This window comes from Falco peregrinus, chromosome Z, assembly GCF_023634155.1.
Source record: "Falco peregrinus isolate bFalPer1 chromosome Z, bFalPer1.pri, whole genome shotgun sequence".
Lineage (NCBI taxonomy): Eukaryota > Metazoa > Chordata > Aves > Falconiformes > Falconidae > Falco > Falco peregrinus.
Window position 1 is genome coordinate 75654053 of NC_073739.1, and position 14101 is coordinate 75668153.

Consider the following 14101-nt stretch of genomic DNA (forward strand, 5'->3'; position numbering starts at 1 on the left):
CAAAACATCTGAAAGGTTATGAACCATTATTATGAAAACATGCCTAATCGTACCTCAGCTCCCACTAAGTGCCATCGACTAATGTCCATCACAAGAGGTCTCCACAAGAAAGCTGATGCAGGTGGGGCTCACTGGTACCACTGCAGGCTTCTGCAATCATACAGCGTATCTACAGCACAGCACTGGCAGTACACACGGCCCTGCTGCCTGCACATGGGTGTGGGCTGAAGCCACAGAAACACATATGTTATCCAATAGATGCAAGATTGCACATCAGCTTAAGATATTCTGTGCAGAAAATGCTGTATTAGTCAGATAGATTTCCCTTTCCCACCCCCCTGAACAAATGTATAGCTAAGGTGTCTGTTAAAGAGCTAAAAAGAAAATAAACAAGCAAAAAAAGAGCTTCAAGTTTACCATTTAAATACTATATGGCAACTGTTTACTAAGACTCTTTGGATGGAAAATGTTTTCATAACAGTATATTAGTGATGTACATAAATCCATGATACAAACAAACAAGACCTGAAATGATCTAACAAGTAACACAGTGTATCAGTGGAAGAGCTGGGAACAGAACTACAGCTTCCCCATTTGAAATGCAAGGTGCAACTTCTGTAATAAATACTTTGTTATTTAAAATCCCCATATGCTCATTTTCTCAATTCTGTAGCTCTACATCAGCAAATCCAGAAATGTCAAGTGTTTGATTTTTCAAAAAGGTGCGTAGCTGTTCAGCACTTCAAGGAAAAAAAAGAAAAAGGAAAAAGAAAAGGAGACAGGGACAGAGGAAGTCTTCGTTAGCTATGAGTTTCAATTCAGACATCTCTGGCTCACAGTTCAATCAAACCATGTTTTTTTGCATTAGCTAGGGGAGACAAAAGCACAAGCTCTTTAAAAGCTTCAAGTATCTTCACTGATTTTGTATGGATTTAAAAAAGAAAAGTGTATTTTTGCAGGCATGTAGTTCGTCCCTTGGTTAAAAAAAAAATAATAAAAGCAGGCCATGTTCTTCAGAAGTTCCCCTTTTCCTTCACAAAAGCATTTACTCTTTGGAACAGAGAAACTGATGCACTTCTTTCAGCATTGCTTGCATGTCCTCATATTCTGCAAATCTGCAGGCATCCTCTAGCCTCAGCCACTGGAAAGCCTGGTGCTCCTCCGAGAGCTTGATTTCTGTGTTACAGTCCTTCATTTCCGCCAGCCAGTAAGTGACAGTCTTCGGTTTGCCACGGACAGGATAGTGCAGTTCTTTCTTGTACCCTTCTATGAGGGTGAGCTGACTGGCCTGAAGACCAGCCTCTTCCTGCGTCTCCCGGAAGGCTGTCTGCAGGTCATCCTCTCCTGGGTCCACATGGCCTGTCAAGAAGGTGAAAAAGTAAGTCTCTAGGAAGGAGACTCAAATTTTGTTTATTCAGTTGAGAACTGGGAAACATTGGGAGACAGAGATGAGAGTACACTGTAGCTCATACAGAAGCAAACTGAAATTGGAGACCAGAGATTGCTTTTCCAACTTTCAAGTCTTAATTTATCTTTCTCTTGTGGCTTTTAGGATCACTGTTTACCCCACATCTTCTGAAACTCCCAGTGGCCTGTCAGCACCAGGCATCTTTTCTTCCTCCTCTCCTCTTCTGGAACACTCTGCACCCATAATCACAGAATGGCTTGCGTTGGAAGGGACCTTAAGGACCATCTAGTTCCTCTAGATGTAATGTTACACCTTAGATCATACTGAGGACTGAGTGACTCATCAGTGTTTTTCCTTTATCTAGTTAGGGAGGACACTACTCATCTGCAAGAGTGTTAGTTCTTCCTCAGCCCTTTCCCCCAACAGGAGCTTAAGGCTCAACTCCGCAAAACAGCTCAGAAGCAATGGGACCAGGCACCAATAAATGCTATTTAAAGGGTGGGTTTTCAGTTAGGCAGTTAGGGGTATTTTTATTTCTTTCCTATATTCCCCTCTGAAATGCAGCAAGCCTAAAAGCCACTCCTTTCACCAGATGCGTAGTTCTTCTAGGACACATTATTTATTTTACATTGCCATTACAAACAACAGATAAATATAACACATCCACAGCTGTTTGTACTTTTGTTGAGAAATGTCAGATTTGGTTTTCTCATGAAAGCTGCAGACAAGAACATAAATAGAACAAGCCAGGCAAGATCTCAAAAAAGCAACATAGCAGGAGTTGGGAGTCTTCAAGAGGAAAAAAAAAGTTAGCTTTCTTTTGCCCCTGATGTCACTTTATTTTCTATGTAGCTGGCTGCAAATAGCCGTAATTTCATCATAGAGATCAATCTTTCCTCAGGGCTTGGTACACAAAGCCACCCTTTAGTACTAGAACTGGAGTATATGGGAAGCTCATTTTGCTTTCCCAACAGGCTTCACTCACTTCTTTGCATATCAGAAGCTTAAACACCTCTTATAATGTGACATCATCTCAAATGTAATATACAGTTCCATTTCAAGCGGCAACTGCACAGAAAACAGCATTTGATGTTGCACTTGACACCTTGGATATTTGAGATCAAACAGACTGAGGCTTTAAGTAAAAATATTTTCTCCCTGAATCTCAGCAGTGCAAGTCAAGCTGTCTCCTTTTTGACAAAGTATGTATTTCCATAGCTGGGACTAACAGTTGGAAAACTTAATCCCCTTGGCCTTGCATAGCTGGCTTACTTTTACAGTACCCACAGCAAATGCCCACAGAACATCCATGAACAGTAAGTAACCACTATTTTTTTAGGACAGTCATGATCCATTGTCACCAAATGTGCAATGAGTTGAAGTAGCAATACAGCTGGAGGGCCAAGGTTCAATTTCAGCTCAAAGGACACCAGTGCATCCTCCTGCTCTCCAGCAAAGTGAAAGGCAATCACCTCACCTTGCTGTTGATAAGCACAAGTATAAGCTCAGTAAGTTTCCAGCTTTGTGCAGTATAGTGTACCTACTTGGTAGAAAAAGGACTGCCACAGCTTCCAGACCCTACCAGCTGTTTGCACTAATGCAGTTCCAATACGAGGAAGAAAACGAAACCTGCATGCCCTCCCCAACAGCCCCAGCTAGTGCAAAGTCACAGTTCTAGGAGCAGAAGTGAGCCTGATGAAGCTCACGTGGGGGGATACAAACAAATCCAGTTTAATCCCATAAGGGTTGCAGCTGCTTGGGCAAATTCTAAAATACCAATGTACAGCTATAGTAGTAAATTGTCTTTTGTGTGGTCTTGGAGAGAAATTACAACTTCTCATTTTGGCTTCTTGCCACATTAAATCTATGTGTGCATCATATACAAGTTATGTTATTGCACGACACAACCTGAGACTTCCTTTGAAGATGACTCATATTGCAGAGAATATATAACGTTATAGCTCCCCTTCATTCATTGTCCCCGAATCTGTACTGAGCTATTAAAAGCTGCCATCAGATTATGGCTTTGATATGTAGCTTTCGATCTATTAAACCTTAAAAAAATACGTTGAGGGAGGTGATTCTGCCCCTCTACTCTGCTCCAGCGAGACCCCACCTGGAGGACTGCATCCAGCTCTGGAGCCCTTAGCACAGAAAAGACACAACTGTTGGGAGTCCAGAGGAGGGTCACAAACATGATGATAAGGATTAACACATCTCCTACAAGGAACAGCTTAGTCTGCTGGGAGACACCTGGAGAAGGCTCCACAGAGACCTTGCTGTGGCTTTTCAGCACTTCCAGAGGGCTCACCAGAACAATGGCCACCGACTTGGTCAAAGGGCCTGCAGCCACACCACAGCGGGGACTGGCTTCAAACCAAACGAGGGGCGGCTCACGCTCCCTACAAGGAAGGCAACACGCTGCGACCAACCGGGAGGCAAAACGCTGCAACACGTTGCCCACAGAGGTGGGGCGCGCCCCGTCCCTGGAAACCTCCCAGGTCAGCCTGGACCTGGACGGGGCTCTCAGAACCTCCTCTACTTGAGACGGCCCTGCCCCTTGCTGGCGGGTTGGGCCCGGCGACCTCTGAGGGTCCCTCCCAGCCCAACCCGACCCATTTGATAATTCTATGATTCTGAGTGCATAAATGTATGCCTACAAGTTATTTCACTCCCTACTGCAATGCTTACAAGTCATTTCAATCACTTGTCCAGAACTACTGTATTCCAGTGAATCTTTTCATATGGGTCTCTCCTCTCACAACAACCAATCATGTCCCAGCATGTGTTTTTTAGATTTGCAGTAGGTTGCAAACTCTACTCCCTTAGGCTTTTGGTCAAGTGGACAAAGGGGGATGTTTGGAAAGTTTTGTTCTTTCCCTTAACAGGGGAGCATAGTTGATACCGTTACAAGTTGGGTTTTTTTCCCAATCTGCAAATTCCTGTTTACAAACCGCTCCTGCACTATGCTTTAAGAGCACTGCATTTTGTGAAACAAGAAGTAAAAACTAGCAGGAAGAAATCTCAGCAGGTAAAAAGAGGGTGTAAGAAGACCCACAAGGAACCTGAAGTATTTCTGTGCTGCACTTTTCCTGGTACCAGGACTGCAACTGCGTACTACCAAACACTGGCTCTGCCATGTGTCCTTACAGATAAGGTGCTGCTATATGTCTGGGGGCACTGAGCTTGTTGTCTTTGGAGCCTCATTGATGAGCAAGGATGGCTTAGGTGAACATAGCTGATGAGGTTACTTCTCCTAGCTGTCCTTCTCACCTCTGCTGCATTAGGTACACACTCTTCATCAAAGGACTCCTGAACTTAAAGAAACTCCTGCATCTTCTAAGAAAGGTGTTTTGAAGCAAATCGGCACAGATTTCAGTTTGCTTTCTAATGTTGCACTGCAAACTGATTCCTCTCTGATTATATGAAGGTCAAACAACCATGCATTGGCAACAGCAGTATCTGGTGGAGGGTCAGGCCTGAGTGAGAAGGTAAAAATTTCTCTAGCTACCTAATTTCAGTTGTCTTCTCAGTGCCTGCCAGAAACATCAGATACCTGTGGAGCACGATTTGGTGACCACCCCCCAACCCCAATCAGTTACGTCCAATAGTTTATACAATCACAACTTGCAAATAATTTTGGCCACAAAACAACCCACTCAGCTGCACAAACAGCATAATCAGTGGCCACTGTCAACTGATTAACTGCCCCTCTAAGCTGACCTTAGCAGCATTCAGCCAAAGTTCAGTCTGTAATCTCACCCACTCCCAACACAAACAACCCTAAAGTGTGTTATTAGAACAAATATCACCTTTGGGTGGGGTCCAGTGGTGGGTCCCATAGGATGTCTGAAGGAGGAGGTATTCAATACCATCAGTGACCTTAGAAGATGGTCCTGACTGCAGCCTCCTGTAGATGATCAAGCCACAAGCTCTCACTGCCATGCCCCTCTTAACTGCACAAAGAGCTGTGGAAAAGCACAAAAGATCAAGCAGGAACAGCATACAACATGGAGCTGAAACAGACTAGTTGTATTTAGCCAGCAAATGTATCTCAGCACATACTAAGAGCTGTCCATCCCTTTGCAGCTAATACATAATTAAATTGCATCTTATTAACAATCTTTTAATTGCAAAAAAATGGGAGTCCTTTCCTTTTAAAACAAGGAAATCACAACCTATATCAAAACTTTAAAAAAAACTTATCAAGAAGCATGAAATGTAACCTGCCCGACATTTCTCCGCTGATGATATACTACAAACCACACCATAGGGAGGAAAAAGTTAAATAAAATTAAAGGAAACCCACCAACTAACACTCTGGAGCTTTACACTTCAAATATTGAAAGGCCCTGCACAAAGATACTATCCCAGCATTACTGGAAGCAGCATACAGAAATAATTGCCCAAGACAGATCCCCTGCAGCACAGAACTCCTCAAGATGCCAGCCGCAGAGCTGAGAAAATGAATGACAAAGGACAGGCTCTCGGCTGTCTGGACCAGGAATGAGCAGAACTAAAAAACATGGCAGAACTAAAAGCTTCTTGGCACACGTGTTCAGTGTTTAAATTTCACTAGAAAGGCACACACCTCTTAAGTGACAAATATTGTAATCAATAAGCTACACAGCCAGGACAATGGGTCCTACACGGGAAAAGAGAGAAAGCGATGGAGATGAGAAATACATGTTAAAGAATGCAGCAATTCCCGGTTCCAGGCAACGCCTGGCATTTTGATAGAGCCATGCATCTCAGTAATAAATTTACACAACACCGTTTTTCCCTGGGATGTCCAGTGAGGTACTGGGACATCTCCAGCTGCCAGCCTGGGAAATGACAGCACAGGGTGCTTCACCACCAACCGAGCGCCAGCCCGGCGTTCAGCTCTCACGGTTCACCGCTCTTTAACCGCCACCAACTACTAAGAAAGATAAACCCCCCGCCCGCCCCGCCCGCCCCGCCCCCCCCCCCGCCCCGAGCAGAGCCGAGCCCGCCCGAGGCGGGAGACCAGCACCACCTCCCGGGAGCCCCGGGGAGCGCCGCGCTCGGCGCCCAGCGCCGGGAAGGATAAACCCCTCCGGGGTTGGCCCCCGCCGCCACCAGGCACGCCGCGGCCCCGCTCCCCTCCCTCCCGCCCGCCCGCCCGCAGAGCGCGGCCCACCGTGTCCCCGGGGGCTGCCAGGCCGCTCGGAGCGGGCAGGGCCCCGCCGGGGCGGGCACCGGGGCGCCAGGCCCGGGGTGGGGGGTGGGGGCAGAGCTCCCCCGGCCGTTGCCATAGCAGCGGGACAGCCCCGGCGCGCACCGGGACACGGCAGGAGCCGGGCGCGGAGCCGGGCCCGGGTCACCCTCACCCTCACCTTTGCTTCCGGTCCGAGGAGTAGGCGGAGCGCCGCCCGACCGCAGGCAGCCTCAACCAATCGCAGAGGCGCAGGCGCGGGCCGTAGCTCCCCCCCTCTCGCTCCCTACTCCCTCCCCCTCCCACCTTTCTCTAGGCTCCGCCTCCTCCGGCTGCGAAGATCTCGGATTGGTTTCTCCCGTCGGGACACGCCCCATCCGCGGCTCTCCGTCTTCCTATTCGCTGGCTGACGGTGTGAGACTGCGCGCGAGCGTTTGAAGCGGGAAAAGCGTTGTTGCTATGGAGACGCGGCCTAGTCGCTGCTGCCGAGCGGCGCCGCGGCCGGTGAGTGGTTGTGGCGGCTGCGGGGGTGCCAGCCGGGAGGCGGAGGGGTCGGCCGCGCCGGGGTGGTGGTGGTGGGCGAGGGGGGGTTGTCCCGGGGCCATCACCTGCCCCGAGTGGTGGGGCAGCGCTGCGGCATCCCTCAGCCCTGTCCCCCGTAGATTCCGAGCTGGCTGCGGCGAGGTATGCTGGGCTGCCCCCCTCCTTCGGGCCCCGCCCGGCTCTGGTGTGTGCGGGGAAGGGAGAGGAAAAAGCTGCTAGTGGAATAGCGCAGGGAAAGATGAGAGGAGAACTGGCACACCGCGGGTGGCAGGGGAGAGGCAGCGGCTGCTGCAGGAGCGGCCTGGCAGCTGGCAGGGTGTGAGGCCCCTGCCTCAGCCCTACACCCCTTCTTCCAGGCGGTGAAGCTAAAAAGTTCCTCGGTCTGGGACTAAATTCAGTGAGGGAAGCTCTAAATCCCTGCGGGGCTAAATTCAGTAACTATGCCCCCCTCCTCAGTCATACAGTGTAATTCCAGATGCGTGGTGGTTTGTTTTGACACAATTATAAAATAAATTTTGAAAGCTATTTGGTAAATTTTACAGGCAGGAGAAGCTCGGGCACAATTTTCAAATAATCAGCATCCCAATATAACTCAGATTGTTTTTTTAGCGTGTGGTTGAATATTAGACACTTCCCATTTCCATGCAGCTGTTGTTTTAAGCAGTTGTCTGGGATCAGCTGTAGGATGGAGTCTCTTCTGCTGAGGTCACCAGACTATACTTAGTATGAAGGAATGATTATAAAAAATAGCACTCTCTTGCCAATTGAAAAATACTGTTGGAAAACAAAAAGAACCCCAACATTTTGTTGTTGGTTTTAAGTCTGTTTCAAAGAGGAATGAAATTAATTGTAGTTTTAGTAACCAACTGTGTTAGTAGCAAAAGAAGTAAGGGTGTTGCTACAGGGAGAAGCCCTGCATCGTGGTCCAACTGTAAAATAGTTGTCATTTAACATTAAAAGTATTCCCTCCTCTCCAATTACATTTACTACACTGAAACTTTAAGTGGTTATCTATTGCTAGTATTCAACTTTGTTCCTTCAAAACAGGCTGCTACAACACTTAGTCCAATGAGCAACAGAATGTTTAATACCATGTTGTGTACGTGCACAGGGAGTTGCGGAGTGTAATCCTATGATCTTACAAAGGGATCTGCTGCAACATCAAATGCCGTTTCATAGATGCGTGCCTACTGCATTAAACTAAAATTATGAATTCATGTTACAGTACAAATGATCTCTTATTACGGGTCTTGTGTTTATAAAAGTGCAGCCACACCCTGACCCCGTTCTTCACAGGCATACCCTAGTTTCTGAAGAACAAGTTCAGAAGGATGAAAGGTAATCCATTTTGTGTGGTGCTGTGGAAGAGCAAATTAGCCATTCACTTCTGGAGGGCTAAGTCAGATTTGGCTTTGTATCACAGTTAAAAAGGAGCTTGATGTTCAGATGAATAAGAAATAAAGGTGGATGACTGATGGTGTGAGTTAATAAATCACCCTTTTCTCTGTTGTGTGATGGCCAGATTGGCTTCATTCTGGTCTTCTGCTTTTTGCACTTCAAAAACAGCAAACACTTTGGCACAGACAGAGCCTGTCTGTTTGGGGTATATGTGGTCACAAGTAATGAGTACAATACACCGCTACAGTTGTGGTCAGGAGAGGAAACATACCTACCTGCTATGTGCATTTACAAATTTTGTAATTTCTTAACTTTTGTTTTTATAAGGTATTTATATTGCATAACACAAAATGTTAGGCAGGTAAACAAGGTGCTCTGTAGGTTTTGTACACTGATTAACAAGTACTATGTTGAACAGATGCCCTTGAAAATTGTGCCTAATACAATTATTTAATGATCAGACTAGAGTTTGTGATTCAGAATTATCTTGGATTATTTGCATGATTAAGTGTATAGTTGCATTAGTTTGTATTTTCAGGTGTGCCACATAAGATTTCTTCACTTTGTGATGACTTAATTTCCCCAGTTTAAAGTATGGATATAGTGATACTTGTGTCATGTCTCGGTGGTGACACTCGGGAGTATCAGCAGTCAGCTAAAATTATCAGGTAAATATGAGTAAGCTACAGTGGGATAACAGGGTATGTGAATGTTATTAAAATGAACAGTGCACTGAGATCTTTAATATATCAGAGATTAATAAGGATCAAGATATAGTGGCCTACCACTGGTTTATTCTCAAAATAGTCTATGTAGGGATTTTATGTGATTTATTTTATGCACAGTAACTGAGACTCACTAAGTTAGTATCTCTGAAGGTCAGGCTTTTCCCCACTTTGAAAAGTGCATTGAGAATGAAATGGTCTGTGTAAAAGCTAATTAATAATTAAAAGTGTTTTAAAATGGAGGATCAGCTCCTAGAGCATAATTTTGTGTTAATTTTTTTCAGAATACATGTAATGTAACACTCATTTCTACTACTTATGCCTGATTTTTTTCCCCAGCTCTATGACCTTGAAAAAACCCCTCTATTACTGAAAAGGAGGAGCTTTCTGATGATAGGCTGTGATCTTACTCTGTGCTTTGAGTTGGTCCCTTTATATAAAATTCTAATGCTTTTTTACAAGTACTTATTCACTACTGATATCTGGCAGCTTTTTAAGATCTTTGTAAGGCTTCTTTGCATAAGAAGTAAGCTGTAGAGAGCTCTGGTTTGCCACATAAAGATGATGGGCTGATAGGCCCCTTCAAACATCTCATGTGTTCCAGTAGTAAGGTATATCACCATTAACTGTTTCTCTCTTGATGCTAGCTTCTTGTGTATTAGTAGGTAAAGATGCACTGTCACGGACTTCACTGTTTCACTGACCAGCTTCAGCATCTTTTTGTCAATGCCAAAGTGGTCCCTTATGTGAGAAGAAGGTGAAAATTTCAAAGTGAAGCTGTCTTTCTGCCAGCTAAATGAGAAGGGCAAACACTGAATAGCTAAGAATTACAAGCAATGTTGTAATACAGATTGAGTGAGAGGTTTTTCTTAGGCCTGAGACTACCTGAGCTTATAACTGGGTGCTCATGGAGAATTATACCTCCTTTCTGATTCGCTTTTTTTGGATATGTTACATCCAACTATTTAAGAAGTCTTAGGCTTTTGTCTCAATCCTGTTTTCAGTGAAGCCACCATACTTCTGCAGGGAACGAGACCTGGACTTTGATATGACACTACCACACTGAAGAATGTTACATTTTTCTGCCCCAGAACACAATGTTCTCAGATGAAGAAACAAAATTAGATCCTGACAGTAACTGAGGGAATACTGGCTGTTATTTATTATAAGAAAAAAAAGAAAGTTGTCTTTTTTCTTTTGCCAGAAGGTGGCATTATCATTAAAAATTTAGGATTCTTGAAAACCTACCAATACTCCTCTTATTTCTCTACAAACCCAGTTTATTTTGAAGAACTATGTGCCTGTTTTAGAAAGAGTGTCTTCAAACACAACAAACTTTACAGTCTTGGACAAATTAAGATATTATTTTAATAAGGAGAAAGGCATTCCTTTTAGAGCATTACCAATTGAAATGCCAAAAGGGTTTCACTGACAACTGCTATTTCCCCTGAATTCTGTCATGTATGAACCTGACCAAATCTTTTAGAAAATTGTCTGCTCTTGAGTTTTAAAGTAATTAGAAATGCTGGAACCTATCACCATGATGATTGCTTGATTTTTTTTCCCCATGGTTAATTAATTTGTTACTCCTTCATTAGTCAATGTTTGGTTTTCATAGGTTGTGAGGTTGCAGTTCCGTGGATGGAGAGACACTGGAGTTATCTCCTGAAAGCACTTAGATCCAGAAAGATTTATCATATCTGGGGAAGCAAAAGCAGTGGGCAATGGATACTTGAAGTGCTATCATTTTTCCATTTTATGGAGCAAGTAAAAATATCTGCACATATTAATCCATCTGGATGCAGACAGCTGCACAATGCATTGCTAGGGAGACTTGAGTGAAGGAGTTGAGGGTTTTTTTGGCACACCTTACAGTGATGCATGCTGCTTTTTTTGGGTTTCCCAAGAATGCAAGTATGGCGTTCCAGTAGCATATATAGATTTAGAGAAATTCTGTGTTTCAGATTTCACATAATGTTTTGGTTATTCTGTCAAGTACACTTAGAAATTGTCACAAGATTCATGACATACAAGAGAAAGTTACACAACAGAACTACAACTTTGCTGTAGTTCATCTATAAGGTGAATGTTCTTAATTGCTCAGCTTGAGGTGAGGACAAATGCAGTTTCTTCTCCTTTGGTTAGTTAACCAGGGATAGCTGAACCACATTAGACCACATGCCCTGATATTAAATTGAGTGTCTAAAATTAGGCATTTTACATTCTGTAGCTTGAGGACAGGGTTTCAGTAGCCGCGGCATTCATCAAATAGACATCAGGCGTGTGGGAACTCTGCAACAGTAAGTAACACTGCACTGTGCATTTCTTGCACATCATTGTGTATTGTCTGTAACTCTGAAATATAGTTTCATATATAAAATATTTGTTTCATGTTTAGTTTACTGTTGTTATTGCTGTGTTCTGTAGTGTCTGGCTGTCTAGTGCATTGTAAACTTGGAATTAAGCTTCTAGCCTAACTGCAGGTAATGGCATCAGGAAATGTGTGGTTTTTTCATTAGTAACTTTGTTACATGTGATGTTTCATATGATTCCAATATTATTTTTTTTCATTTCTTGTAGACTTCAGCTTGAAGATGGCATCATGCCTTTATGAATGCCTTTGTGAGGCAGAACTTGAAAAATACTATCCCCATTTTGCTGCCTTTGGTCTTAAGAAGATTGATGAGCTTGCCAAAGTTTCAATGAATGATTATACCAAACTGGGGGTCCATGACATGAATGACCGCAAACGACTCTTTCAGCTCATAAGAATAATCAAAATTACGCAAGAGGAAGACATTGCAAATTTAAGCAAGCAAGATTTTCGACCAAGCAGCCTCTTCATTCAGCCTCAGGTGACTAGATCAGGTCCCCGTAGACAGTTGTGTTTTGAGTCCTTCTTTGAAGAAAATGATGGAACAGTTAAAGACTCTGAATCTGAATCATATGGTTCATCTGACTTCAGTGCCAATGAAGAGAAGAACAGTGTAGGGGAAATGTTGGGACACATTCAATCACATGATCCAGAGCTGATCACATTAACTAGAAGAGACGTAAATACTCCTGGAATATGCACAAAAAAGGACCTGAGCTGTCCAACTGTTTCTGATGATATTGCTCCTCTCCTGGGGGATTCTGAAGCTCCTATCATACAAAGAATAACTCACATTTCAGGATATAATTATGGACTACCTCATTCCTGTATCAGGTAATAATCAGTCACCTTTATTTCGTTATATTTCAAATCAGTCATAATTAATTCTTTCTTCAATGTGGAGAAGAATCTGTCTTTATCACCTCCAAATAAGCAACCCTACCACTACAGAGTAATGCAAAATCTTATACAGAAGAGAGGTATTAATAAGCACTTGCAACTTGCCAAGCCTGGTAGAAGGAATCAGCTGAATTTCACCAGCTGCTAGTCACCAAGGTTGTCTAAGAATAGTCTTTATTGCCTTTCAGGGTAGAAGTATTTGTTTCTTAGTGTCTTGGCCAATCTTTCTTTCTCTTATTCTTTCCATGAGACGATCTTGCAAAATGTTATTTTTCCAAAATATGGCATTGTCTGTTGATGAGTTTGGCAAGTTGTAATGGCTATATTCTTTTATAAAGACGTTTCTGAACTGGAGCTTTAAAAACAAGCAGAATTAATACAGCTGGGGTGGAATATAGAAGCGGTGATGAGAAGGAAGCCTTGCAGCTGCTCCCCAAGCACATTGTCTGTAACTTTCATAATTTTCCCTCTGGTAAGAAGGGGCTATGGTTATCTTGAACCACTGGTAAATCCACCGGCAACATTGTTAAAGCACAGAATACTTTTTTCCTGATTCAGCAGTAGAGCACATACAGCTCTGCACACATACTACCAGCATCTAGCTTGTTGCAATGCTATCATGGCAGTTTTGTTTTAAAATGTGATGAGGAGATGTAGCTGCGTGAGGCTGGGGCTTGGTCTGGGAAGGCTGTGGTGTATGGGAGGATCCATGGAGTCAAGTGTCAGTTACAACTCCCATTAAGCATGCATGTAGCCTGGAGGGATAGATGCTGTTGCAACAATGGGAAGATACTCAGGTGACATATTAGTTAGAGCACTTAAACTGTGACATGGAAGACAGAGGTTTACAACTCCCCTTTACTGGGAAAAAATTCATCCCCACCTTCCAGAGAAGTTCACTAACCTCCTACATATAATGGCATCTTAGTACATTCTCTGTCTTCTCTAGAAGTTGGGCCAGGGTGCAACTAAAAGGGCAGGGCATTCACAGTGCTGGCAAGTAAAAAATGATAAAATATAACCTCATGGCTCAGCTAGAGGAGTTAAAGAATTTTAATCCTGTCATAGAGCCATGTTCTTCATTGTTATCACTTTCTTCCTTTGTTCTCTTTTTTCCTAAGCACATTCTTCTGTGCTTAGCATTATAGTTCATCTTGTGGGCTTTCAGCATCCTCTTCCTGACATGCCTGAGTTTTCTCTTTCTCCTGTTTTGGCCACAGAGTACATGTTGTGCATTACAGGCTTGGGCCTGTCTGCTGACGCTTGGGTTTGTGATTCCTGTTTAGCAAGGTAACTCCTTCACTGAATCCGTCATTCCCAGTCACCTTGTGATCTGACCACTGCAAAGGCTAATTTAGTCTCATCTGTGAGAAACACTGGAAAACACTGGCATGATTTCAGATGGTAGAATGATAGAGAGCTCTTTTAAATATATTTCACACTTGCCCACAGCAAATGGCTTGATTTTGACAGTAGCAGACAGTAACAGGCATAGTCATTTTCTAACCTATTGCCTAATAAGGTTTCTAATTATCTGTGTCAAGATTTTTTGTTTTGCTGGTAATAAAATTTTCATA

General features: G+C 43.6%; 2 protein-coding genes across 5 annotated transcripts in view; one reads left to right on the forward strand and one right to left on the reverse strand.

Annotated features, from left to right (window-relative positions):
• Positions 1–419: 419 nt before the first annotated feature.
• NUDT2 (nudix hydrolase 2) lies at positions 420–6834 on the reverse strand. Of its 3 annotated transcripts, none has more exons than XM_005239473.4 (3): positions 6766–6834; positions 5221–5376; positions 420–1359 (listed from the first exon to the last, which is right to left on the reverse strand). In XM_005239473.4, the coding sequence occupies exons 2-3, from the start codon at positions 5351–5353 to the stop codon at positions 1046–1048; spliced, it is 447 nt and encodes a 148-aa protein (XP_005239530.1). In that variant the 5' UTR covers positions 5354–5376; positions 6766–6834; the 3' UTR covers positions 420–1045. The 3 variants fall into 3 exon arrangements, with proteins under 3 accessions (XP_005239530.1, XP_055647251.1, XP_027645400.1); XM_055791276.1 differs by lacking the exon at positions 6766–6834 and adding an exon at positions 6570–6751; XM_027789599.2 differs by lacking the exon at positions 6766–6834 and adding an exon at positions 6000–6352.
• Positions 6835–7011: 177 nt separating this feature from the next.
• KIF24 (kinesin family member 24) overlaps positions 7012–14101 on the forward strand; it is a 33748-nt gene continuing 26658 nt past the window's right edge. Inside the window, exons 1-2 of one of the 2 annotated variants that reach the window (XM_055790241.1) lie at positions 7012–7088; positions 11831–12458. In XM_055790241.1, coding sequence (XP_055646216.1) covers positions 11845–12458 — 614 coding nt within the window. In that variant the 5' untranslated portion in view covers positions 7012–7088; positions 11831–11844. Of the gene's footprint in view, positions 7089–9048; positions 9194–11830; positions 12459–14101 lie in introns of those variants that run through there. The other variant, XM_005239472.3, reaches the window with a different exon arrangement.

Coding starts and splice junctions, on each gene's coding strand:
- NUDT2 (XM_055791276.1), bottom strand. CDS start 6,684: ATGGCAACGGCCGGGGGAGCTCTGCCCCCACCCCCCACCCCGGGCCTG. Junction 5,377..6,569: donor TGGCAGCCCCCGGGGACACG/GTGGGCCGCGCT, acceptor GCTTTTCCACAG/CTCTTTGTGCAGTTAAGAGG. Junction 1,360..5,220: donor CCACTGGACCCCACCCAAAG/GTGATATTTGTT, acceptor CCTTCTTGACAG/GCCATGTGGACCCAGGAGAG.